The 26149-nt window shown below is 38.1% G+C and overlaps 2 protein-coding genes across 2 annotated transcripts in view; one reads left to right on the top strand and one right to left on the bottom strand.

Moving 5' to 3' along the window:
• CCDC38 (coiled-coil domain containing 38) overlaps positions 1-13664 on the bottom strand; it is a 30685-nt gene extending 17021 nt beyond the window's left edge. Inside the window, exons 1-8 of the mRNA XM_014070289.2 lie at positions 13269-13664; positions 10873-10942; positions 8430-8515; positions 7265-7433; positions 5456-5523; positions 3629-3792; positions 2035-2115; positions 1193-1407 (exon numbers count right to left, since the gene is read on the bottom strand). Coding sequence (XP_013925764.2) covers positions 1193-1407; positions 2035-2115; positions 3629-3792; positions 5456-5523; positions 7265-7433; positions 8430-8515; positions 10873-10918 — 829 coding nt within the window. The 5' untranslated portion in view covers positions 10919-10942; positions 13269-13664. The remainder of the gene's footprint in view (positions 1-1192; positions 1408-2034; positions 2116-3628; positions 3793-5455; positions 5524-7264; positions 7434-8429; positions 8516-10872; positions 10943-13268) is intronic.
• A 1841-nt stretch (positions 13665-15505) lies between these two features.
• AMDHD1 (amidohydrolase domain containing 1) lies at positions 15506-25850 on the top strand. Its single transcript, XM_087723334.1, has 9 exons — positions 15506-15793; positions 16862-16968; positions 18127-18191; positions 19518-19795; positions 20439-20664; positions 22756-22880; positions 24191-24284; positions 25037-25197; positions 25455-25850. Exons 1-9 carry the CDS (start codon positions 15654-15656, stop codon positions 25558-25560), a joined length of 1302 nt encoding a protein of 433 aa, XP_087579460.1. The 5' UTR covers positions 15506-15653; the 3' UTR covers positions 25561-25850.
• Positions 25851-26149: the final 299 nt, after the last annotated feature.

Genomic DNA, 26149 nt, shown 5'->3' with positions numbered 1-26149 from the left:
ATAGTCATTTCACTATAAACATTATTAGGACCTAAAATAATAGAGTATATACTTCATAATATTTCTTCCTGCATGAACTGGTTTTTCCCCCCCATCTTTTGGGATATGACAAAATATATTTATACCAAATACATTTTTTTTTCTTTTAAGACATTGTTTTCTCCCTCCAGGTTTATAGTATAATAGCTTGGCATACCTAGATAAAATTTCTATTAAAAATTTACCCCAAAAGCAATCATGAAACCAATATAGTTCAGGACTAACCTAAGAGTGCTTTTTTACTATTCAATAAGAGAATACACAATTCTACTAGACATGCCAAAGACATCTATTAGAATTATAACTGTCTTGTTGAATTAAGATTTTTCATGAGTGCTCTTTGAATACAATTTTTGAATCACATTGTACACATTTAATTGTTATACAATGTAACCTAACTTTTACAATAAATTTAGTCTGCTAAGACTTGGTCTTGACAAATTTTGATTCATATAATGTTTCCATTTTATGATTTCCTCCTCTGGAACCTGCTCAGATAGTGATGCCAGATTGACTAATCCAAAAATTTCCTGAATCCTCCATTTTTTCTTTTGTGAAGAAGACAATATTTTTTCTTTCTTCAGTTTTTTTAAATAGTTAACTTATTGTGGACCCAGGATGCTCTCTGAGCATCGTTGTTTTCACACAGTTGTTTTACTATTCAATTAAGTAACATCAGCATAAATGATGCCTTTGGAATTGGATATACCACTGCTTTCAGGTACAACCAGTGCAGGGCAATTATCCCACTCCAGTAAGCTGTGCCTCATGGATCATAATTATTACAAATGAATCAGTCAAAGTGACACATGTCTAAGTTACTTTATGCAAAAATAAAGCAGGAGATGGGAATATATTAAAAGTATCATAGAAGAAATATGCTAAATTCCTCCAGTTATTTTGAAACTTTATTCACCAGGCAATCTCACTAATGGAAATTCAATGCTTCTTCCCCTTTTTTTACATACATTAAAACTTTCTGCTTCCACTGCATATATTGTCCTTTATATATTTTCAATTTAGTTTATTCCAGATATGTTAGCCTTGCATCTCTCAAGATTCCTAGTTGATGTGCTTGCTAGAATGATTACAGCAGTATTCCCCCACACTGTATTTTAAATGATCAATGGACAAATGAAAACTGTGTACTTACTTGTTTTACTTGTTGGTATTAAAATGGAGGCTGAAAGTAGTTTGGCTTTATCAGCAGCTTGTGGGAAAGAAATAAGGGGTTTTGATGGGCTTCTTTTCCGCTCTTTCTTCCTCTTTGCCATCTGCTGCTCTTGCCATGCTTTGGGAGAAATACTAAACAAAAAGGCTTCATAGGACAAAAAATGCTTCAAAAGGTCTTCAGTGTTTGCAATTTCACTGCACGTCAAAGGAGAACAAGGGATACAAGATATTACAGATGTGCAATGCCAAACAGACATTTAACAAATACCTGAAAGAGCTGAGTAAAGCATTTTCCCTGAATTACAATATGTGGTTTTATAATCATTCTTGTTAGTATTGGAGCTACTTGTGCTATGTCTGGGCAACACGGTTTTTCAAAATTACATTAATTTGGGGAAGATTATTTTATCAAGAAACTGTCTGTCCTTTATCCCCAACATCTGTGAACTTGTTTAGAAATTTTAAAAAAGAACAATTATGCTTCATAAAAAGAATAGAAAATATTAACTTGGGCTTAATAAGAACATCTACTCAATTTTCTATTTATTTCATAGTTCTAAAGATTCAGCTTTCTAAATCTCAGCTGTCACTTCTCAGTTGTCCATGGTATAAATAGTGTACATTTGAATGATTTTTGAGCTGGACCATTTGGTGCCTGTCATAGGACAGATGTATAAAGACCCTTGTGTAGGTATCTGGTACTTGAAATGCAACTTCATGGAGCAAGAAGATGCTGCATCATAGAAAAATATATTAAGAATAACATCATCAAGATTCCTTCCCATAAGGAAGGAAAGCAACAAGCAACAAGAAAGAGTTAACCTTTTAAGGGAGAACATTTCATTCATTGCTATCCTCAGTTCTGTTGTTATTTCCATTTTGTATTTTGCTTCTTGAGTTGCCCTAGAAAAAGGCTGCATATTAATACAGAGATATTCATATTGAAACAGAGAGTCAATCTGATGCAGCAGCTAAGCCACCAGACTAGAAATTAGAAGACTGTGAGTTTTAGTATCATTTTAGGTATGAAGCCAGTTGGGTGACCTTGGACCAGTTGTCTCTCTCTGCCTTGGGATGCAGTAGCAAACAACTTCCAAAATCTTGCCAATTCCAAATATTGAAATAGTTATACAGATGCAGTTTATATTTCTTAAATCAAGAAGGAAAAGGCATTTTTGTCTCTTCAATTAGTAGTAAGAGACTATAGTTGTATACACTATTGGCAATCCAGAAACTTAATAAATCTAAATAAATAAATCTAAACAAATAATTATAAAATAACTTGAGAATAATTTTAAAGAAAACTTAAGAAAAAACAATCAAACTTATTTTTTGTCTATGTGGGAAAAAACCCAATGCGACATTCAGCAATTATTATTACTTGAAAATACTGAAAATGAAAAACACAATAAAATTTCCATTGATGTAAACCAGGGGTAGTCAACCTGTTTATACCTACCGCCCACTTTTGTATCTCTGTTAGTAGTAAAATTTTCTAACCGCCCACCAATTCCACAGTAATGGTGATTTATAAAGTAGGGAAGTAACTTTACTTTATAAAATTTATAAAGCAGAGTTACCGCCCACCATGAAAGCTGGAACGCCCACTAGTGGGCAGTAGGGACCAGGTTGACTACCACTGATGTAAACCCTTTTGTCTAAAGGAAATTGTATGGTAACTGAATCCTAATTAATATCAGCTTCTTCTTATAATAAGGAATTGTTCAGGAACGTTTGGAAATTCCCCATTCCTTTTGTGTGTGATAAAGTAAACAGTGAAATCTCATCTACAGAAACAGTTTCTTTACTTTACTTGTAATAGAATTCTGTTCTAAAACTGAATTAGTTTATTGTTAGTTCCAATTAGTTCTTAAACCTTTAGCTGCTCACAATGAGCGATTATGAAGTATTACATCTGAGATCTAACAGGAATGTTCAGTTCCTGAATGCCTTGTGTTTGGCTCCTTAAACTCCTGCAAAAGCTGCTGAATTACGATGTTTATAATGTGACATGGGGACATTATTAATGTTCTGGAGAGTAATCATAGAGACATTATTTCATAATATTTATTTTTATTCAATGTAATATAAGCTAAATTAAATCAAACTTATGGCTGGTCTAACACACTGCTTTTTCTTGAGCATTAATATTTTAGAATGTGACCACCCATGACACCATTCAAAAGCCAAGGATGACCCATTGCCTAAAAACGTCTAAAACCCAATAAACACATCTAGCAGAGAGAAAAGGAAAGCGTTTAGGTAGGAGAGAGAGTGCCCATTTTTTGCAATGACTCTTTCACAGCTTTTTCATTTGGGAGAACAGAAGAGGAAACCAGACAATGAATCTTTGAAGTCACACTCCAAATGTGGCCACTACAGTCAGCTGTAAAGTTAAAACAAAATTGTAACTAACAATTTAAGGGCTTCTACAGAGCTCCTATCATTTCGTCTGAGAAACTCCTCAAATGCAAGGGTATCGTCTTCTAATTTTATTTCAGCAATTCTGGCCCTCCTCTCCTCCTTTGCTGCCATCTTCTCCAGCTTTGTCATGGTCCGCTGTTTTATTTTAACAGAGTACTGGAGAAAGAGCACAATAGCAAAATGTTATATAAAAAACATCTTAATGCACAGCAACTTGTCATAACCAAACCATTCCCATGCACTTCTCTGACACTGAGCCATTTGAAAAGAACTTGATCAAATATTGCTGTGTTTTTCTTAAGACTCAGATATTGATTACCTAAATCCTATATTTAGGTAATCTAGTTTTAAAATAGTGACTTGGATTTCCTGTGTATCTGTGTGGGAGAGACAAGACTATATATTCCTGTCAAGCCATTGATCACTTTCCCCAAATTACGTCCCTGAGATCATTTCCCACACATGCATCACCTTTCTCCATTTTGAAAATTATGAATATCATTTACTGCTACATAATAGATTCAGAAATGTGAGCTAGCATACAACGTGTGTTCTATTTTTTTATAAAGTGTATAAAATCTTGAAATTGCATTATTAACTGGCAGTCCATCATATCCTTTTCTTGATTCTGTAACAAATAAAGTGGACTCATTTGTTCATTCACATACCATTTAATGAAATCTTCCTACAAGTGTCAGGATTCTTTCTTCTATTCTCTTTGTATCAGCTGTAGCTTGTCTTCAAACTACTATAGCTTTTCTTAACAGTCTATGATTATTTTCCTGTTTCAGCTCTCCAAACTGGATCTTTTCGCCACAGGTGTGGGGTTTTTTTGTATTCTAGCAAAGTCCACTTTTATTCATCAGCTGTGACCCACTTTTCCCTTAGCCTAATGATTATGCCATTGCACAAAAGATGTGTAAGATTGCACATATAAGTCAGTACATGACAAATCTGGTTTCAGGTAGCTTGTGTGCTATAATCTGTTTGTTTGGTCTGCGTATGAAAATAAGTTGGGCTGCTCTGTTCTGGATATTGGAAGATACCGGTAGTTGCAGTGGGCATAGAGACATTTTGAAACAGGCAAGGACATTGCCAGTGACTGAAAAGTGGCAGGGGAAGATGGGAAGGGAAGGCTCTGCAATGGCCTGGAGCCAATGAGCATATGCCGTGTTGAGAACTGCTATATGTTCAAGTCACCTTAAAATATTCTAATAAAATAATATAGATCTGAAACTTTTCATACAGGTAGTCTTCACTTAGCAACCAATCATTTAATGACCAGTCAAAGTTACAATGAATCTCCCAAAAAGGAACTTCTGAGCCAATTTCAGAGTTCTGACAGCCACATTCCCCCCCCCCCGCCATGGTCATGTGACTGCATTTTGGTCGCTTAGTAACCAGGTCGCATTTATGGCTGAGATTTTTGGTGGCTTTGTTTTTTGCCAGTTTTAGGCTATTTTGGTTTTGAACAAAAAAAAATATCTTTGGATAAAATAGATTTGTTTAACAACTGTTCTGTTGCTTAACAACTAGAGCATCTGCTTAATGACCATTCAAAAAAGATAAAATTGGGCCTGACACTGCCCACCTCCAACATAGTCTAGCGTACAATAAAGCCAACAACATTAAAACAGAATGCAAGAATGATAAAAATAAAAAATAAAAGATCCAACTATCTACAGCCACACACAATTCAACAGGAGTTCCAACCAATCTAACTTGAGAACTAGGAGAATAGCTAAATCTTGAAAGTTTTCTAGAATGCCCGTGGAAACACATATACTAGTATTTTTATAAGGTTTATAAAAACTGTTACCTCCAATAGAAATAGCTCCTTCTCTTCACTGATGTAATCTGCTATAGACTGTTTGTCACTTTGACAACCTTTAAAAAAATAAATAAAATTTTGTGATTTTTTTCTCCTGATATTCTGCATCTTATATTTTTAAAACAAGCTATATGTTATTGATGACTTAACACAATTAAATCAACATTTTAAAAATTGAAATATTAACTAAATATTAAACTAAAGTTGTATAATGTCAAACCAAAGGATAAGGAAACTATGCTAGAAATAAAGCCAAAGTTAAGAATTCAGTGAGTTTAGTTAGTGAGCCAAGAAGAGTTTTACAGAGCAGTTCAAGCAAACGACTCTAAAACACCCATTTTGCAGATGACAATATAGAATATTCCACAAAAGCAAGATTTGTTTTCCTCTTTTGAGGAATATGCCAGAGATGAGCCATCATATTTCATAGTTTCCTAAAGACAAGAAGAAAACAAATCTACCAAATAAGACCTGTTTTTTCTTTTTATCTTTAGAATAGATTTCAGAAGGTCCCCGTTGATTTTTTCAGCACAGCTGGGTGAGGCTTGGAAAAATGTGTTTGGAATATAACTTACACTCTTTATACGGATTATATTAAAATTACTGTTACCCGTATGGAATGAGTGAGGGGTGAGAAAAAAACTCACCCCAGAAAATAGTGTGATTTCACTACTGAGAGTCACATGCAGCTTCTGAAGGCACCAACCTAGTTATAAGTTGAAAGGAACTCCCCATGTTCTATGATTCAAGGTTTCCAAAGTCTTTATATAATTAGAGCTATGAAGAACAAACAGGAACAACTTAATGATAGTAAACATTACAGATAATCCTCAATTTATGACCATTATATTGGGGGCAATTTATGACCATCCAATTGGGGGCAATTTATGATCAGCACATTGGGGGCAATATGCTGACTCTGTAAACCGCTTAGAGAGAGCTGCAGAGGACTCTCTCTTTGCTATTGCTAAGTGCTATTGCTATTAGTTTAATGAATGTGATTCATCACAGTGATTCTGAAGTCATATGATCAAAATTGACAACTGGCATGTATTTTCGAAGTTTGCAGTGCCCAGATGTCATAAGATTTTCATTCATAACCTTCCCAGGGACGCTGATAAGCAAAACCAAAGTGGGAAGCTGGATTCCCTGAATGACCTTGGCAAAAAAGTGCATGACTCACTTAATGACTGCCTAGCTTTGGGGTGGAAGCTGTGGTCGTGAGGCAACAATGTAAGGACTACCTGTACTAATACCTGGTGGGATAATATAAAACTCATGGGTGGAATGCAAGGATTGAAGGGTACCACTTACTCCAAAGAGTAGGCCGGACAAAGGGGGGCAGGAGTGACATTAAATGTGAAAGACGTTCACACATTTTTGAGATCCAGGGACTGAGGCACAGGAATGCAGTTAAGAGCATTTGGGCAAAAATATCGGAATGGGAAAACAGCAATGATGTTATTGCATATTAGAAACCACTAAGCTGATCAGAAGATCCTGAACCAATCAGAAACATTTTAGAGAAAAGAGGCAATAATGGGATACTTAATTCAAGTGCTCAACATCTATCAATATTAACAGTAACAGAGTTGGAAGGGACCTTGGAGATCATCTAGTCTAACCCCCTGGTCATGCAGGAAATCTATACTAGGGATTTGAACCACGGAACTGCCGACCTTTCTGATCAACAAGCTCAGCGTCTTAGCCACTGAGCCACCTCAACCAAGATTGTAAAAAACCACAAAATTCCACAGTGTTCCTGCAGTCTATTATTTCTCTAAAATGTTTACTCACACTTTGCAAAAGCAAGAGCCCAATTCAGAGCAGGAAGATCCTTTCCCATTGCTTCTGTTGTTTCTTGTTCGGTGACTTCTTCTAGTTTTCTCAAAGCTTTTCGACACCGGGCTCTTGAGGAAATGGTACTCCTTTGATATGCCTTCACAGTCTGCTTCGTTTTTCTAATCTAAAATTGAAATCCATATTTATTGTCTAGTTTTTTTACTATATATAATGCATTTCCTAACTGCCTTCCAAATTCATAACTTTCTCAAGGCTGGTCTATGATCATAGTAAAGATTTTATTTCCAAGGTGGCTTAAAATTAAACACAATGTATAAACATAATAAAAGTGCATCCAAATATTCTTATAGCTCTACCAGTCTTTTCTTTTAAAAGTCCACATATTTTGTTATCCCCAACTCTACTTGCATGGGGATGGAGAATGGTACATCAGGAAAAGGAATTTTTAAAGAAAATCCTTTAAGACAAGTTTTATTGGTTCTGCAGGTTGTCCTCTATATTTTGAATGTATACTATAGTTGTATGAAATTTGAAAGTAAATTATTGGAATTCCAGTTAAATGAGAAACTAAATGGTAGCCAAGATAAGTGCTCTGGGATTCATTTAATGTGTTTTCTTCATGTTCTCAAACTACAGTTGAATCTCCATATAGTTGTTTGCAATAATAATTATTTCCAATAATTCACTGACGTAAAAGGAGCAGAGAAGGAGAAAGATAATAAAAAATGATGGAGGAGGAGGAGGCAGCAAGAAACTTGATTTAAGGAGCTCTGTTAGCAACAATATATGATACTTTCTTTATTTGGCTCCAAAGAAAGAAGCAGTCCTTTCTCTTTTGGTTGTCCAAAATGAATGTTTAAAACATACGAAAGTTCTGGTTTGTATTTATAATTATTTGTATTATTGTTATTACTGTCTTATTTTAAATTGTTGATTTTTCATTGTGTAAATTATAATTGCTATTAGTCATTAGTATTATTCCGTATTAGTAAGAAGCCATAATGACTTTGGTTTGTCTAGGAGACTGCCCTTACCTTTGGGGGAGACGGGTGGGTGAGTATAAAGCAAACTATGATTTAACAGGATATGTGAAACTGATCCAAACAAAGAGGCCAAGAAGGCATTGTAGTTAGCAATATTTGACCAGTAGAATACTTACAATTTCTTTCTCTGTGCATTCAATATCTCGGTAAAGGTAGATTTCAGTGTTCAACCTTTCAAAAGGAGTTTTTTGCCTGTATTCTTCTGATGGACAATATTAAAGAAAAATATTTTAGTACACTTCAAAATGTCAGTACTAACAACAGGCAACAGCAGTTTTGTATTACTGGGTTAGAATGTGTAACAGATAAACATGGACACATAAACCAAGTTATTCCCAGGTAGCCATCTATGTTAGTCTGTTTTTCAGCTTCTTAAACACCAACAGATAATACTTATCTGTTGATATCAACATAATATAAATTATATTATAATTATAATTTTTATAATACATAAAAAGTTGTGTCATAATATAACAGTGCACTTCCTCAGATATCCCCATGTTCTCTGCTCTAGCGGAAGATATAGGTAAGTAAAGCAGAGGGGTGGGCAGGTGGGCCCACTTGATCGTCAGAGCACACTGGTTCGCTCCCAGCTGATCGCTGGAGCTACCAGTTCACCCGAACCGGTCCAAACCGGTAGAATTCCATCCCGATTAGTCCCCCCAGATACTGTTGAGCAATTATTCTAGGCATCTCTCATCACTGACCATACTGCTAAGAAAGTATAGCAGCATCGCCAGCAGAGCTCCTGCGCCAGAGTGAGATGAGTGGAGTTATAAAATGGTCTCAGTGTCAAAGAGTGTTTCGTTCTTGTTTGCCGGCACAGTGCATAGGGTCACACAAACACTGAGAAGTTTTCTTCCTAACTGAGAAAGCTGAGATCAATCATGTCTGTCTTTTAGTGAAAATATAGAAAGGAATAGATTTCTTAGGCTGTGGAGTATGTTGGTGGTGGATGCTGGACATCGCTGGAGGTGGTATTTGTGCTATGGGGACTAGATATTCTGGGTCAGTTAAGGCAGTGGTCTCCAACCTTGGCAACTTTAAGACCTGTGGACTTCAACTCCCAGAGTTCCTCAGCCAGCAAAGCTGGCTGAGGAACTCTGGGAGTTGAAGTCCACAGGTCTTAAAGTTGCCAAGGTTGGAGACCACTGAGTTAAGGAACTGAAGGAAGAGGATGGGGCCTTCAGGCCTGCCACATTTTCTACTTTGGGAAGATGGGAGGGGGGATTATATGGAGCATGGGAGATATATAGTCTAAATAACATTCTTTCTCAGAGAGTCAAGGCCACCTTGCCCGGTAGCTGCGATAAGATGACCGGGAGGCATCTCCAATTTTGGACGGTGCCTGATTGGACCACGTGATGGCCATGTAGGTGCTGGGCAGGGACTTGAACTTTCTTTTGGGTGGGGAAAACCTGAAAGCTTTCAGATTCCGCTTTTCCCAGATGCGCCCATATGGCATCTCTAATAAAATGGAACTTTGAGGAAACTCAAACCTAGGAGTGTTACTTGGAACCCTGACAACCGTTTGACAAAAGGACTGGAAATCCAAGAAGTTGAAAAAAAGTTATATTTTCCCTCTTTCTCTTCTCCAGCACTGATTCCCTCTAAGAGTATATCAAAGTGATGACGTGGAATATTTGTGGAATCAGTGAACAAGTGGGATAATTAAAAAGCAATAAAAGCATCTGTAGTAGAAATATATATACACTTCAAAAAGCTGAGGCCACTATATATACCGATAATCCTTGAATTACAGTCATGCTGATCATTAAGGGGGTCACCATGCTACCACAACTGATTGTTTTTTACTTCTTTGAAGCAGTTGCTAAGTGAAAGTGGGGGACATAAAGCTAAAGTCATTAAATATCTACTATTTGCAAAAAGGGTATTTTTTGCCGGAAACTGGAAGCAAATGTCAATCTCTGGCCAAAGAAAAAAAGTAATAAATTGTGCTTATGTGACTGTAGGATGATGCCCTGGCTAATTGTCAAGCACCCAAAATGCAGTCACATGATGGCTTTCCCCGGGCATTGGAATTTTGAATCGAAATCATAATTAGCCCTGGGGAGGTCTCTTGTAACTTCAGACTGTTGCTAAATGACCAGTCGTAAGTCAGACAAACAGTGTTAGAAATAAACAGAAACTATTTTATTTAAAAGCAAAAAAAATAGTTTAGAGACGAAGATTAGTCCTTTATTTTTCAAATGGGCATGTATCCTTGAAGTCATAAAGCATTCTAGGTCTCCAAGACCACACTGAAGCACCAGGTTTAGAGAATCACAGTCTCCTTTGCCATACATGCACCTATGAGACATCCACACACTATACAGCTTCTTAACCTACCAATTCAATTCATTCCTCCCATATAGTTAATTGTTTCATTAGGGTTTATTTTAGTCTCTATAAATATGAAGAACCCACCAACAACGTGTCACTCTTCCTAGATTCCTTCCCTACTAAATCTCTTGATATGCATTTTCTAGAATTAAATAGCTTCCCTAATTAGAATTTTATAATTGCTAAGATTACATAAATTTAAAATGTTATTATTACCATCTAGTTCCACAAAAGGACTATGTGTAACATTTGTCGATGCCATTTTCACACAAAATTCTTCTTAGACCTAGTAAAAGAGAGAAACACAATAGCGAGAAAAGATTGAAATCACATTTTATTCAATCTGCAAGAAAATAATTGAATAATCTGTAATGATACGTTTGGCATCCTGAAAATTAAATGGTCCTACATGTGTGCGTATGTGTGTCACACAATTACCATATTTTGGGGAGTATAAGATGCACCTTTTCCCTAAGAAAACGGTGAAAGTCTGGGTGCGTCTTATACACTGAATACAGCATTTTTGGCCTCCCGAAACCCCGCCTCCTTTGTAAGGAGGCTTCCAGAGTGCTCCTGGGGGCTGGGGAGGACAAAAATGAGCGCAAAACCATCGGCCCCTCTCAGCACCCAGGAGCACTCTACAAGCCTCCTAAAGGCTATACATGCCCTTTTTTTTTTTGACGAAAAACGGACCATTTTTGGGAGGTCTGCAGAGTGCACAAACTTTTTTTTTTTAATTTGCCTCTTCAAAATCTTGGTGCGTCTTATGCTCCGGTGCGTCTTATACTCTGAAAAATACGGTATATTTACAACAAGAAATGTTGCAAGAAAATTTTTGTTTTTCTTTTTTTGGATACTTGAATGCTTATTGGTGACTTATCAATAGTGTATGTAAAGCTAAAATGGATGGTGGTGACAGTGGAGAGAGAGTTGACAAATAAATATAAAAGTACGTGACTCCACTTGTCCTATTATAGGGAACAAACTTGAAGCTTGAATAGACTGTTTCTTATCAAAACTAATGTTTAACTGTGCTTTGGGGTTTTGTCTTGTCAACCAAAATTTGGAAGCTAACATTGATTGCTCCCAAATTATGAAATATATTGGCTCCAGAGCTACAATTTTAGAATGCACTTTCTCTACAACTGATTGGCCTTTAGAAGTGGTATTACTATGCTTTTAGTGAACATATTCTTTTAAATTATCATCAGTGTTGTTTTGTTTTGTGCTTTAATGTGTCCTGTTAAGTTCTGCTGACCTGGGCTGAGCCGGATTTTGAAAAATCTTGGCAGAAAACTGCAGAGACTAATTTAGACAATCTCCGAGAATTGAATACAATTTAATGGAATGGGGGAAAAACATCTTTACTTTGAGTCTAGTTTTAGAGGTAGTCTTGTCATTCATTCAGTGATCAACCAAAGTTAGGATCGTATTGAAGAAAGAAACTTGCTCAAAGCTGCATCCATTGCAACATCCACACAATTGTGTTTTGCACACTGGACAACTAGTTTGCACTTACAATGGTTCCAGTATCCTGTGTCAAGTGATTGCCATTCCCAATCTTCACTGTCTGCTTCCAACAAAGTCAAGGGGAAACCAGTAAGAAATTGCAAATTGTGATTACATGCATCACACCTACCGACCACATGGGGTTTGCCTCAGTGATGGGTTTCAAAAAATTTTAGAACCTCTTCTGTAGCTGTGGCCCACTTTGTGGGAGTGGCTTGCCAGCCATGTGACTGGGTGGGAGTGACTTGCTGGCCATGTGACTGAGTGGGAATGGCTTGGCAATCATGTGACTGGGTGGGTGTGGCCAACTTGTAAAATGTGGTGAAACTCACTTAACAATGCTCTTGCTTAGCAACCAAAATGTTGGCTCAGAAACTCTGGCATTTGAAGCAACCAAGTCTTAAAGCTGTCAAGTTGCAAGACCCTTGCACCCCTAACCCTTTAGAAAAAAAACCCAGAGGTGTTCAAACTTGACAGCTTTAAGACTTGTGGACTTCAACTCCCAGAATTCCTCCTCTCGCTCTTCATCTTGATGATGTGCGGATGGGCGGGGGGGGGGGGGAGGGAGCTGGAACCGGTTCTAAACGGCACTGTAGATTTGTGGAAACTCTTCTATAGAAGAGGTTAGAACTGCCAGGAACCCACCCCTGGTTTGCCTAATCCATTAGAACTGGAACAACTGTAATTGTGCTTAATGACAGTTTTGCTAAGCAACAGGGTTCCCACTCTTAATTACATACCTCCATTTACTGAGGACTATCTGCACTTTACATTTATTCAACCCCCTTTAGTGACTAAGCAAAGTGGAAGGGATGAGAGTTGCAGAATTTCTAGGATTTAATAAAACGACTAAAAATTGCTTTATCCACAAAATCCTCCATGCACAGAATGTCTTTCTGACCTGGCCCGATTCCAGCACTTCTGAATGAAGTTCTTATATTGCCATAGGAAGAAGCAGCTAAGTCGGCCAGACAAGTTAACGTCTGCCCGCCTGCTTGCCGGAAAAGGCAGGTGGGCACAGCGGAGAGGTGCGACGGCTGCAGCCGCTCCATCTTCCGGCACTTTGCAGAGCTCAAAAGAGTCCGAAGAGACCCACCGCTCACCTTCACCAGCGGAGCTTCCTCGGGCGACGGCAACCAGCTACCCGCTCCGGCGCAGCCGTGCCAATTGCGCTCGTCCCGATCAGCCTGGACTTCCTGCGAGGAGACGGTTGAGCCCGGCTGCTGGGCACGAGGCGAGCATTCCCACGGAACTCTGGCTTAGGTTGCGGCCGTTCTCAGGCAGCCGCCAGTCACGGGCCTGCAGGGCAGCGGAAGCTGGCGGTTCTTGCCCGGCAGAGAAGCCCTTTGGCGCACTGGATTCTTCCCCCGGGGGACCTTCGCCTTGTTTCGGCCATAGAATGGGAGGGCGCAGGACCTCTCCCTCTCTTCCACTCCCCCCTCCCATCCCTGCACTCTACTTGGCTCTTGTGGGCCGTCTGCGTTTTAATCGGCTCCTTCGCGGTCTGGACTGCGGTCACGGGAGCTTATCCATAAATCTCGGCCGTTTCCGCCCGACTTTGACTCTAGCGATGAAACAGGGCGGAACTCCTCAGTTCAGCTGCCCGATACTGGCGGCTTCGTCCCCAATTCTTACCGCGTCTGAACTGGGAAAGAGCTCGGGGCTGGTGTTCAACAAGTCCTTCAATTTCTTAAGCGCAAGGACGTTGCCAGAAAGAGATGCCCCCCACCTCCCCGTGTAACTGATATTTGTACATATGCCTTTGTGATTAATCGTAGAGTTTGAGATTCCTTCCTTCCGTCCTTCCTTCCTTCCTTCTTTCAAATATGATACGTAAACTTAGCGGAGGGCTATAGTGCATGATAGATGCAGCTAGATCCTTTGCTTTCTGTTGCTCTGACGGGTTTGTGCTCAGAACAGGAAGAGTACATATGACTGCCATTAAGATTCCACAAAATTCGGGTTTAAAACTGCTACCCTTCATCAAGTATTTGTTCCCATGGAATGCACAAAGAAGTAAACTCGGTTCATCGGAGCCTAAAGCGGGACAGGGAATTCCCCAGTTCCGTTGAACTCTATGACAGTTGCTTCCATTGAGGCATAAGATTGAGCTAATAATGCTCAAGTACATAGTCTTGAGCGTGCCTTCTAGAGAACAAGGGAGAGATTAACAATTGAAGTGAAATTGATTTGGAAATCGATTTGGGAATAATGGGTATTGCTTTGAGAAAACAATAAAGACTGGCAATTCTACCATGCTGATTATAGTGCAAGCTTTGTGGTCTGAGGTTTATGCTACACTTTTCTAAATTACTGTAGTTAATCTTAAAACAAACTTTTAAAGCTTTGTGCTAAGAGTTTACTCTCTGATATTTTGGAATGATAAGCAAAATAAAACCCCAGAAGTAAAATTCATCGCAAGAGAGAAATTATGACTTTGGTGCTCCAGCAGATGCCACAGAGGTCCTAGCCATCCAGTCTAACGCCTCAGATTTACCACAGCCCCCTATATTCTCTTTCTATTCATTCTGACATGGGAAAAGTGTGTGTGTGTGTGTGTGTGTTCATTTATTAAACTTATTTTCCAAAAGTTGTCCCAGGTGGCAACAATTTGCCATTTCAAAAGCTCTCAACAGATGGGGATTCACAAGCTTCATCCTTGGTTGAGAAGGCACCTTTTATATCTAGAAAAATTATTTTCCCTCTGAGCCTGAGTGGATTGGTTTCTCTGTGGCTGGTTTATATGGTTGGGACATTTATTTCTTGTTTTAACCATTTCTCATGGCTCCCCATCCCAAACAATTCCAAATCCCACTGTGCAGATTCAGTTCATTATGGCCCCTAAATCAGGGATCACCAACCTTTTGAACCTCAGGGACCACTAAATTTATCATTTTAAATCCCGCGGACCACTAATATGATTTTTTAAAAAGATAAATAATATTTGGTGCAATATAAAAAAGGCAAATACTTTTTCTCTGGACCATCAAAACTTTCTCACTGAGTGCCCTAAACCACAGTTCATTGTGGCACTAAGCCACTATGACTTGCTTTGCGTCTATTTATCAAATTTTCAGGCAGCCCAGCTTCAAAAATGACTCCAGGTAGCGTCACAACATTAAAAAAGGACCAAGACATCTCAAGTCAAATTCTCCCACGTTATCTCAAGTCAAAAGTTTCATCAGCAGCCTTAATCATAGGGTGGCAAGAGCCAAGTTGGAGGCAGGCAGGGTAGAGGATGAAGGGGAAGGCTATTCCAGAGGGCAGCTCACCCACACCCACACCCGCCCAATCTTTGGAACCGAAGCCACCTGACGAACACAGGATCGGGGGTAAACCAAGGGCGACGAAGTGCTGCGTATTAAGTCCAGCGAATAAATTCGTTCCTTCCCCAGAGATCCACCCCAACCAAGCAAACTTTGCTCCGCGCTCTCCGCCCCCTGAGCCCGCTCTCCGGCTCCTGCCTTGGCTCTGCGGAGGACGAGGCGATGGCCGGCGGTGAGTACAAACTGCTGCTCGAAGGAGCCGAGCAACTAGTGCTTGTTTGCACCCAAGGCGAGCAGTATCTCTTGGAGGCCGGCATGCAGCAGCTGGCCCTGCGGGGAAACGCCAGCGTGGTAATCGGCAAGTAAGTGCATCTTCGGAGGGGCGATGTGTGGCTGTTTCTGGGCAAAGAGGCATTCGGAATGGCTGTGGCCAGCTCCCCTTGTCTTTCAGATGACAGGCGGACGGGAGAAATTGTTCCCAGGGAATTCTGGGAGTTGAAGTCCACAAGTCTTAAAGTTCCCAAGTTTGGACACCCCTGCTGTGGAGTCTCTCCATCCCCTCCCCTCGCAATAAATCCAGCGATTAACAACGTTTGGTTATTGCTTTACTTCATTAACTCTCTTGGAACTAAAGTTTAGGGTAGAAAAAATTCATTCCAGAAAAGAGAGAGTGTAGCTCAGGATTGAATGGTGGAGTCCTTGGGGCGCTCTTGAGTTTGGTGGTTTGCTTACGTTTCGTTAAAGTGTCTTCAAGCAACAGCCAAGTTCAGAAGACCCAGAGCTCCCATATGCATGAATACCATGGCTTGCATTAACCATGGAGGTTTGCCATAAAGTATGTTTTATGAAGCCCAACCAGCATGCTAATGCTGAACCAAGAAACCCACCTAATACATAGTCCTATTTTTCTAATAGAAATGAATTTGTGAGTCAGTTAAGAGGTGACCACATGTGGAGGACTCATTAAAATGAAGAAAACATACTTGAATCAGTTACCCCATTGATATTGGTAGTTTACTCTCTCCAACTGTGAGAACATATTAGTCCTGCTGAAATAGATTGATTGACATCTGGGACTATAAGCAAAGAGTTTGAGCCTCTCTTATTTTTTTCTGGGAAAAAACTTTTTGGGGAAAACAAAAGGAAGAAGAGATGACCAGTGGGATACAGAGGAGTGAGTAGGAGAACATTGTTGAGACCTTTTGCAAAAATGAGAAAAAGTAATCTCTGCAGATAAGACTCATCTGTAAGCAAACCCCGATCTGGGACCCAGTTTACTCTTCTTTCCTACTGGTGGATCACAAAATGGTGCTTAATGACACTTGATGAAAGAGGAGATCTTCAGCACTTTTCTTAAGAAGAAAGACATTAGGAGAAAACAGATAATTCCATTAATAATCCAATAATAACAAATTGTGGTTTGTTTTCAGAAATGGGTGCATAGAAGCAGTTGGTGATGCAAGGGCCATTCGTGAGCAATTCTCTGGAGCAACTTTTGACAAAATAATTGATTGCTCTGGAAAGTGCATTTTACCAGGTTGGTATGGATTTAAAGATTTATTGTACCAAGCAGTAATTTATGTATTTATAGAGAGGCAAGCCATGCCTCTGTTTTTACTTCTTTATTTTCCCTTGAAGTGAAAAGGACTGAGTAAAGGACACAGAACATTCTGAAAGAAAGATGGCTGTGTCAAATTGGATGTATTTCTTGAGCATGCCACGACTTTTAATCTATAATATGTAAAATCAGAAACAGAAGCTTCAGCCAGTGCAGAATGTGGCAGCAGGTGTCAGGGCCAGCCCAAAAATGACTTAGAAAAATCCAACCAAAGTTCAGTTCTTTATTTGCTTACATGCTATAGACAGAATCTTGCCAGACTAAAACTATACTATTCTAACCCTAATGGAAATATCCTGAGTGATTCTAGGGAGTGGTTATCTTAAATCTCTTCCTCTGTCTCCAATCTAGCTCCAGCCAGGCCTCTTGTCTTGCCCCATTTATTGGAATATTCCTTCCAAGGAAACTGCCTCTTAACTTTAGTCTACCACACATTTTCCCCTTTTATAGATACAATCAGGAGTGGGCTACTACGTGTTCGCTGGGTTTGGGAGAACCAATGGCTAATGTTATGGCCGGTTTGGAGAACTTCCACAAAATAAAATAAAATAAAATAAATGATAAAATAAAATAATAAAATTTAAAAAAATCAACCCAGGAATGGATCCACTGGCATGAGTCTCAGCAGCTGGAATTCAGATAAAAGTGAAATATAGTATTTGGACCAGTCATTATCTCTCAGCCCAGACTATCTCAAAGTATTGTTGTGAAAATAAAATTGGAGTGGGAAATATATATACGCCACTCCAAGCTCCTGTAGAAAGATGGGATTTAAATCTAGCAAGTAAATGAATAAATCAAATTACAATTACACTTTTCGTTAGACTCTGTATAAATTGCATGAATATTCTCAAAGACAAGGGATGGTTAATCTCTTTCTAGTCAATTTGCTACAAAATTACATGCAATTTCTCTCCTCTCTGTTTCATGTTCTCAATTTCTAAACGTGCAATGTAAGGCATTTGCTAACTGCATGATTTATTATTAAAGTTTGATGATTCTCTCTTTTATATTAAAGGCTAATTTTGAAAACTCCAGAATTCATATTGACTTTGTATTGACTTTATTTTTAATTAGGTCTAGTAGATGCACACACACATCCTGTATGGGCTGGTGATAGGGTGCATGAATTTGCAATGAAGGTAAGTTACAATATTTAGAGAAGATTTGGGTTTCTTTCTGTTATACTGTATATGCCTGAAGTGCTTTTCTGTTTGCTTTGGAAATGGAGAAATATTGTAAACTTGGGTGCAGTCATTGAAATGGGACTATAGATGACTCCATAGTCCCTGAGATACTGGCAACAACAGAATAATGAATAACTTCACTTTTGCCTTTTATAAGTTTGATAAAAATGTGGTTCATGAATTTTCTCTGAAAGTTAATTGTTGTAAGTTCAACAATAATTTTTTCTAATGTTGCACCTGAGAAAGCTGTTTTAACCCACAAATCAAAATAATTAAATGTAAAGACATCACCAATGTTGTGCAATAGATAATTTTGTTACCAAAAGGAGGTGATGTTTACTTAAACATACATCAATCCTTGTTTTTAAGAGAAGTTTTGGATTGCATGAATAGATATAATAAGCCAAGCTTTGCATGGCATTTAATGCTTTGTCTTGAAATTAACTAATTTTTTTTATCCCAAAAAAGTATCATATTTTACATATCTGCCACATATCGCGTTATTGATTTTATTTATTTTTAAACAAAAACTTTCAACTGGAAGAGTATGTGATTTTAAAAAATTGTCAGGTTTTGATATATCTGTATAAGTCCATAGTCGGATCTTCTGATTTAAAAGGGCAGTCTGCCAAATACCTCTGCAGATCCTGTAAGTTTTTCCTTACTCTGTTCGGCTGCAGAGCTAGGGTTCAACAATGTAAATATCGTATTATCTGCAAGGATGCTTAATAAATATAATTTATCTCCAGATTTAATTCCTTGACTTTGATTGTTAATGCACAATGCAATTCCTAGGGCTTCTAAAACCAAATTAAATGAAAGAGCTATTTTGGCATCCTTGTTTAATGCCTCACAAAATTGCAATGAAGTATGATAATTGCCAAGTCTTATTTGCACAGTTGTACAAATACAAATCTGATCAATCACATTAGCAAAATAGGGCCTGAACCTATATATTTTAAGTCTCTGGAAAATTGAATGCCTTAAAAAAGCCAATGAACATATAGCTGAGTCATATTAACCATACAATATTTCATATTTTCTAAGACAGAATATGTTTCTTTTGTTGTCTAAACAATATATTTAACATGATTGCTGATACTTTGTATATAATTTGTACAAATTAATCTAAATTAAGAAGTAAAATAGGTCTATAGGAGATCATCTCCCCAAAAGGGAATTTTTCCCTATTTAGGAATTAAAATTATTTTAGAATATTTCCAGGAGAGCTTTCCTGATGCAATACTCTGGCACATGTTTCATGGATGATTCTGTTTTAAGTTGGCAGGTGCTTCCTATATGGATATTCATCAAGCTGGAGGAGGAATACATTTCACTGTGGAACAGACTCAGAAAGCCCAAGAAGACGAACTCCTTAAAAGTTTCAAAATCCGTCTGTTACGGATGCTCCGAGCAGGCACCACTTTGGTTGAATGCAAAAGTGGATATGGTTTAAATCTGGAAACAGAAATTAAGATGCTCAGGGTCATTGAACGGGCTAAAAAGGAATTGGACATTGGTATTTCTTCCACCTACTGTGGAGCCCATGCAATTCCTAAGTAATTATGTGTTGTTTTGTCTATAAAATCACTTAGAGTTAGAGTTGGGCACAGATGACAGATAATTGTTTGAGCAAACATATAGTGTGGTTGAATTATCTTGACTTTTTAGGTGAAGGAGAAATTGTCTGACAATTTCTAAAGTCAGAACTGAGCCATGGTGGCACAGTGGTTAGAATGCAGTATTGCAGGGTAACTCTGCGATCCTGACCGACTCAAGGTTGACTCAGCCTTCCTTGCTTCCGAGGTTGGTAAAATGAAGACCCAGATTGTTGAGAGAAATATGCTGACTCTGTAAAGTGCTTAGAGAGATCTGTAAAGCACTGTGAAGCTGTATATAAGTCTAAGTACTATTGCTACTACGTGTGAAGGTACAATTACTCCTGAAAAAACAGAATAAAAGGAAGGAGTTTTTTTCTTAATGACTTTCTGCAGCAAATAATGGAAAGTGGGAAGCCAGGGAGTTACAGACTGAGGGGGAGATTATTGTACAATAGAAGACAGGATATTAATAATATCCTCTGGCCACCCTATAATTAAACAATTCTTACTTCATCTATTGATTTTTAGGCATAAAAGAATGAGGAGCATACACTGCTCAATTCAACTGATTTTGCAATTTGTTTTATTTTCTCTTTAAAAGGGGGAAAAATGCTATAGAAGCTGCTGATGACATTATCAACACCCATCTTCCTAAACTCAAAGAACTTGATCTTAATGGTGAAATGCATGTTGACAATATAGACGTCTTCTGTGAGAAGGGTGTCTTTGATCTGAGTTCTACCAAAAGAATTCTTCAGGCTGGAAAAGCTATAGGGTTACAAATGAACTTCCATGGGGATGAGCTGCATCCAATGAAAAGTGCTGAGGTATGCCTTTGCTAAAATGCCTTTGCTTTTGATTCTGTTCTGAGATAAGAGTAAAGACAAATATATCAGTACAACATTTTGGCAATCAGTAACAGAGAAATGTAGCGGCAGCATATGAGGTTTAATCTTTTAGAAAGCTGAACCTCCTAACCTTTGCTGATCACTTTTCAAACATTGATTTTGTTTATCTTTTCCTTATGATGTAAAATTAAAGGATGAACTCTCCTTTGTATATTTTTCATTGTATTAAAAATGTTCAGTTTAATAGTTGCTGCATCATACTTCGTTCCAAAAATTAACATTACTATTGCCTTATAATTTATAATACAATATATTCCAATATAAACTTCAACTAAACAGTATTTAAATGGTGATATCCCAAATATATTTGATCCATTTAATGAACTAAAGCAAAACAAAGTTATTGATTATAATTTAATGTCATCTCTTTCTTCTTGTACTTATTCATGTTTTACTTAGGAAAAAATAACTCTCAAGCAAACATTGACACATAAAAAAGAAGCACATTTCATAGTGATCTCTAAAGGCATCTGAAAGCTTAAGCATGAATTTCAATTATAATATTCCAGTGATGGCTAACCTTTTTGTCATCGCGTATCATCACGTGTTGTCGCATGTCGTCACGTGTCATCATGTGACATCTGCTGAAAGCATGCGTACCCACACCCATAATGCAATGCATGTATAACACCCCCTGCACTCCCCCCGGCCCCCGCATGTGGGTGCGACCCCCCACATATATGAGTGCGACCCCCCCATGTATGCGGGCACAACCCCCATGCATGCATGCGCAACCCCCACTTCCTGTTTGGGGCCTAGCAGGCCTCCCTGCAGCCTCCTGGGACCAAAAACAGTCCGGGAGGGTGCCGCTCCCCCATGCTGCCCCACGCATGTGCGTGTGATCCTTCCCACCCCAATACATGCATGCGTGTCTCCTGCATGCGCCCCACCCCACATGCATGCTCTTATATCTTAGATATAAGAGCCAAGGTGGCGCGGTGGTTAAATGCAGCACTGCAGGCTACTGCTAGATCAGCAGGTCAGCGGTTCAAATCTCACCGGCTCAGGGTTGACTCAGCCTTCCATCCTTCCGAGGTGGGTAAAATGAGGACCCAGATTGTTGGGGGCAATATGCTGACTCTCTGTAAACCGCTTAGAGAGGCCTGAAAGGCCTATGAAGCGGTATATAAGTCTACTGCTATTGCTATTGCTATGCATGTGTGGCAGAGACCCCAAAATCAGCTGGCTGGCGGGTGGCATGTATGCACGTGCAGTGGAGCTCAGCTGGGGCAACGGTTCGCGTGCCCGCAGAGAGGGCTCTGTGTACCACCTGTGGCATGTGTGCCAGAGGTTCATCATCATGGTAATTATACCATGCCCATATTTAGATATAATGATAAACCATGGTTTTGAACAATGGGAATTTGACTGCATGCTCCTTTCTCCCCTTCCTTATTTTCATCTGACCAAGAGGAATCCAGATATGTTTTATGCCTCCTCTGTCAGATAATAAACCATCATATGAGAAATCCTTTCTCTGCCCCTTCTGATTTTCCAGGAAAGAGAGGAGGGGTTAGATTCCAGGAGTTGGACTCATTATATTACATTAAGCCAGGTTCTTCCAATTATTTTCAGGCAAGGATCCCACTTAGTTTTCAATTATATGAAGGAAGCCACATTTCATAACATAGTAGTCCAAGGATAAATTAACAAAATATTATTTAACTGGGTTGACAATTAATTTAATAAATGTCTATATTTTTATTTCTTCCCCCTTTCACTTAAAAATAAAACATAATATACTAGCATAATATGCTAACTTTTGAAAGAGTTGTCGGGTTGCTCTGAAACTTTTGAAATATTATAGAACTCAGTTTCATACTTGTAAAATCATATTTTCATGCACATATGCAAATGTGACCAAGAAATATCTAAAGCAGTGACTGTTTAGCTTGTATCTTATAACCTATTGCTGCTTTATATTATTATTATTCTCAAAACTGGATCTTATTTGCATATCTTACATTTCATTGATGCTTCTTCTTTGTCACCTTACATTTGGCACAATAGCTTGGAGCTGAACTGGGTGCACAAGCTATAAGTCACCTAGAAGAAATCAGTGATGAAGGAATTCTTGCCATGGCCCAGGCAAAATGTGCAGCTGTCCTATTGCCAACCACTGCCTACATCCTGAGGTAAGTGCAATCTGTATATTAGGCTTTATATAGATATTTTATATTGGGGAAGGCTGTACAAGGAATATCTCTCATGGAACTCAGTGGGCCCTACAAGTGACTCAACACACTTAGAATTATGCTACATAGCTTCAGTTTCAAATTAAATATTGACTTTGCACAACTTGAAAGACTACTGAAAACCAAAACCCAGCTTAGAATATACTTATTTTTTTAATTTATTAAAGATTTGCGTGGTCACCCATCTAAGAGCACTTCTCTAGGGAACTCACAGCAACAATGAAACTAAATAATATCATATGAAACAAGGATCCTTTAAAAAAAATCAACAAATTCAGTGTTCAATAAGGATGAGTTAACAGGTCTGTATTAGCTAAGTTTTCTATAACATGCTTACTCTTATTCTGGTATTTCACGCAATAGAAAACAGCAATCTTGGAAATTTTTTGATATACTGGTCAAGGCTGAAATATTGGACTAGCAAAGTCAGATATTTATTCCATATGAACAAGAATATCCATGTGAGCAGAATACTCACACAAAGAGAACCCAAGATTCAGGGGAGTTCCATGCTTACTATCCACGTCCATATAAAGTCTGATGGTCATGTAGAAATGATGGCGATAAGAATTCCATTCAGTGGTGGATTCATACTGATTCGGCCGAACCGGTAGTGGTTTGCCAGCTTGGGTCACTGGAACTGGCAGCGACCCAGGCCTGCCACACCCCCAAAACGGTTCTCTGGATGGTGCCATAAGGGCCGCCATCTTGTTTTTTGCTTCTGCACATGCGCAGAACAATTTTTATTTCACTGCGCATCAAGCGCACACACACGGCGCACACACGAGCAAACCGGCAGTAGTGCCTGCCGGAACCCACCCCTGAGTCCATTGCTTCCATTGAGAGTTTCAACTAAGCTCTGCTGAATTGTTCTTTATGTCACCTGGGAATCTCTGTGTATATACTGTATATGTTTTTATTTTTGAGTCTTTATATTTTGAATTGGAATCCACACTCATGCGAGACTTACTTAATGAGACTTAATGAGTCTTACTTCCAAGCATCCATGCACAGGAGTAAATTATCCATGCGCAGGAGTGAATTTAATTTTCTAATTCTGGTGTTTCTAATTAAAACTTTGTCAGAGTTAAAAGATATATTCATAATGTAATGTTACCATCCTGAATCCATCCAGTACAGAAAAATAGCTTTTTTTCTTTTATAATGTTAGAACATTTGAAATTATATATGGTGAATGATTCAATGCATTTTATTTAGTTTTTCCAATATTTTTTTTCTTTTTCTTTTAGATTGAAACAGCCTCAAGCTAGAAAAATGTTGAAAGAGGGAGTAATTGTGGCTCTTGGGAGTGATTTTAATCCAAATGCTTACTGTTGTTCTATGGTAATGCTGCCATACTGGTGGTTATTGGAACCATAATGATTTTTCATTCACTGTTTTTTTCCTTCTTATAGTCTCAGAATGTACTGTAGATATAAAAATATTCTGTTTCATTTTTTATATTGATGATCTATGAATTTAATTATGAACTGAATGCTGGAGATTTAAATGTTGCTAGTATGAAATAGCCTCATGCATAAAACAGTTTTCCACAAGTTTTTCCAGAAAAAAAATGCTTTTGAACACTTGAAATCCATGCAGATAGATTTGAGTTATTCAAATGTAATGCATGGGTCATATTGAGATTATTATTTTCTCCCAAGATTATATTGCCAAAGTGTGGTTTCAAACCACTTAAATGACAGTGTAATTTTGGAAAACTGCCTATCCACAAAATATAAACAGTTCCCAAAACTTCCATCTCCCACCCCCCATTTAGCTCCCCAAAATGATAAGAAATGCCTGAAATGGTCATTCCTGTCCCCTCTGCTGACATCATTATATCCTGATCAGGTTGTCTGAGGCACTGAGCTACCAAAAAACTAATTATCTGTTTCGTTTTGTGTCTTCCAGCCCACCCATTGTATGTATCAGAATGCCTAATTCCATAGAGTAATGTTTAAAATGCCTGACATTGCTTATGATTTGAATCGTGCCATAGTTTGGAATTCAAATAAAACTGAGCTTGGAAGCTTTCAGAAGTGACTGATCTATTTTGTAAATTCTGACAGCACTTTTGGGTTTCTTTTCATTAGCTGATGGTCATGCATTTAGCCTGTGTAAACATGAAGATGTCCATGAAGGAAGCCTTAGCTGCTGCCACCATTAATGCTGCTTATGCTCTTGGAAGATCTCACACCCATGGGTCTATTGAAAAAGGCAAACAAGGAGATTTCATTATCGTTAACTCTCCAAGGTAAGAGGGTAAAGTATTCATTAATGTTGACATTAGTTAGACTGAACTATCTAGGAAAGTATTATAAGCTATAATGCTATTACTAATAACAAAAGTTGAAATTTCCTTTGAGTCATGCTTGGTTCATAGTGATCTCCTAGCTATTCATGCCTTCCTTTAAATAGGAAGGCACTTAACCATACTATCCTGTACTTGTTTATCTTTATTTATCTAATATTCTGTTCTCTGCATAAAATATAATTATCTACTTCTTTCAGGTGGGAACATATAATCTATCAATTTGGTGGCCATCAAGAATTGATTGAATATGTAGTTATTAAAGGAAGTATTGTTTACAAAAATGACAGCATTCTTCAATACTAGGTATATTCTCTAAGAATAAATAGCACAGTTGCCAGATCTTCAAAGTGCACACAGAACAGTAAGATATCACATTTATGTAAAACCTGAATGTTATGCTTGTTTACCATACACAAGTGCAGGATTTAATTGATTTTCATTCCTATTTTTAATAAAAAACAATAGCTTATTTTATTTTTAATGTTCCTTTTTCTTAGCAAATTATGAAATAAATATATATATAGGTCTTAAATCTCTTCAGTTTCTTTCAATTCCAGTTCATTGATATGATTTGTAATTAGAGTAAGAATACAATAAAGAAGATTCAAATAATTGCACATTTGTTATCTTGTCTTCTTTTGAATAGCACAACTTATCATTTAATGGGAGCACACTGAAGAGCAGTTTATAATGTATCATGGGAAGGTTTTATATATACACATGTGGAAATCTTGTTTCCAGACAGCTAGTTAGATACGATTTAGTCCAGACTTAGGGTGACACAATATGAGCACACATTATTTTATCTATGTAGCTAGTCTACACTTAATCATGAGGCCAAAATGTGGCACTATCCTACCCACCTTATTGTGGGTCATCTTAAGGTGCAGAG

Source organism: Thamnophis sirtalis, unplaced genomic scaffold, assembly GCF_051295495.1.
Source record: "Thamnophis sirtalis isolate CommonGarterSnake01/CBP01778 unplaced genomic scaffold, rThaSir2_p1.2 scaffold_9, whole genome shotgun sequence".
Taxonomy (NCBI): domain Eukaryota; kingdom Metazoa; phylum Chordata; class Lepidosauria; order Squamata; family Natricidae; genus Thamnophis; species Thamnophis sirtalis.
This window is presented reverse-complemented; position numbering and strand designations above follow the sequence as displayed.

Bases quoted from the DNA above. Each gene is read 5' to 3' on its own strand.
- AMDHD1 (XM_087723334.1), top strand. From the start codon at position 15,654: ATGGCCGGCGGTGAGTACAAACTGCTGCTCGAAGGAGCCGAGCAACTA. The intron at 24,285-25,036 runs GTAATGCTGCCA...TCTTTTCATTAG, and splicing joins ATGCTTACTGTTGTTCTATG to CTGATGGTCATGCATTTAGC. The intron at 25,198-25,454 runs GTAAGAGGGTAA...TACTTCTTTCAG, and splicing joins ATTATCGTTAACTCTCCAAG to GTGGGAACATATAATCTATC.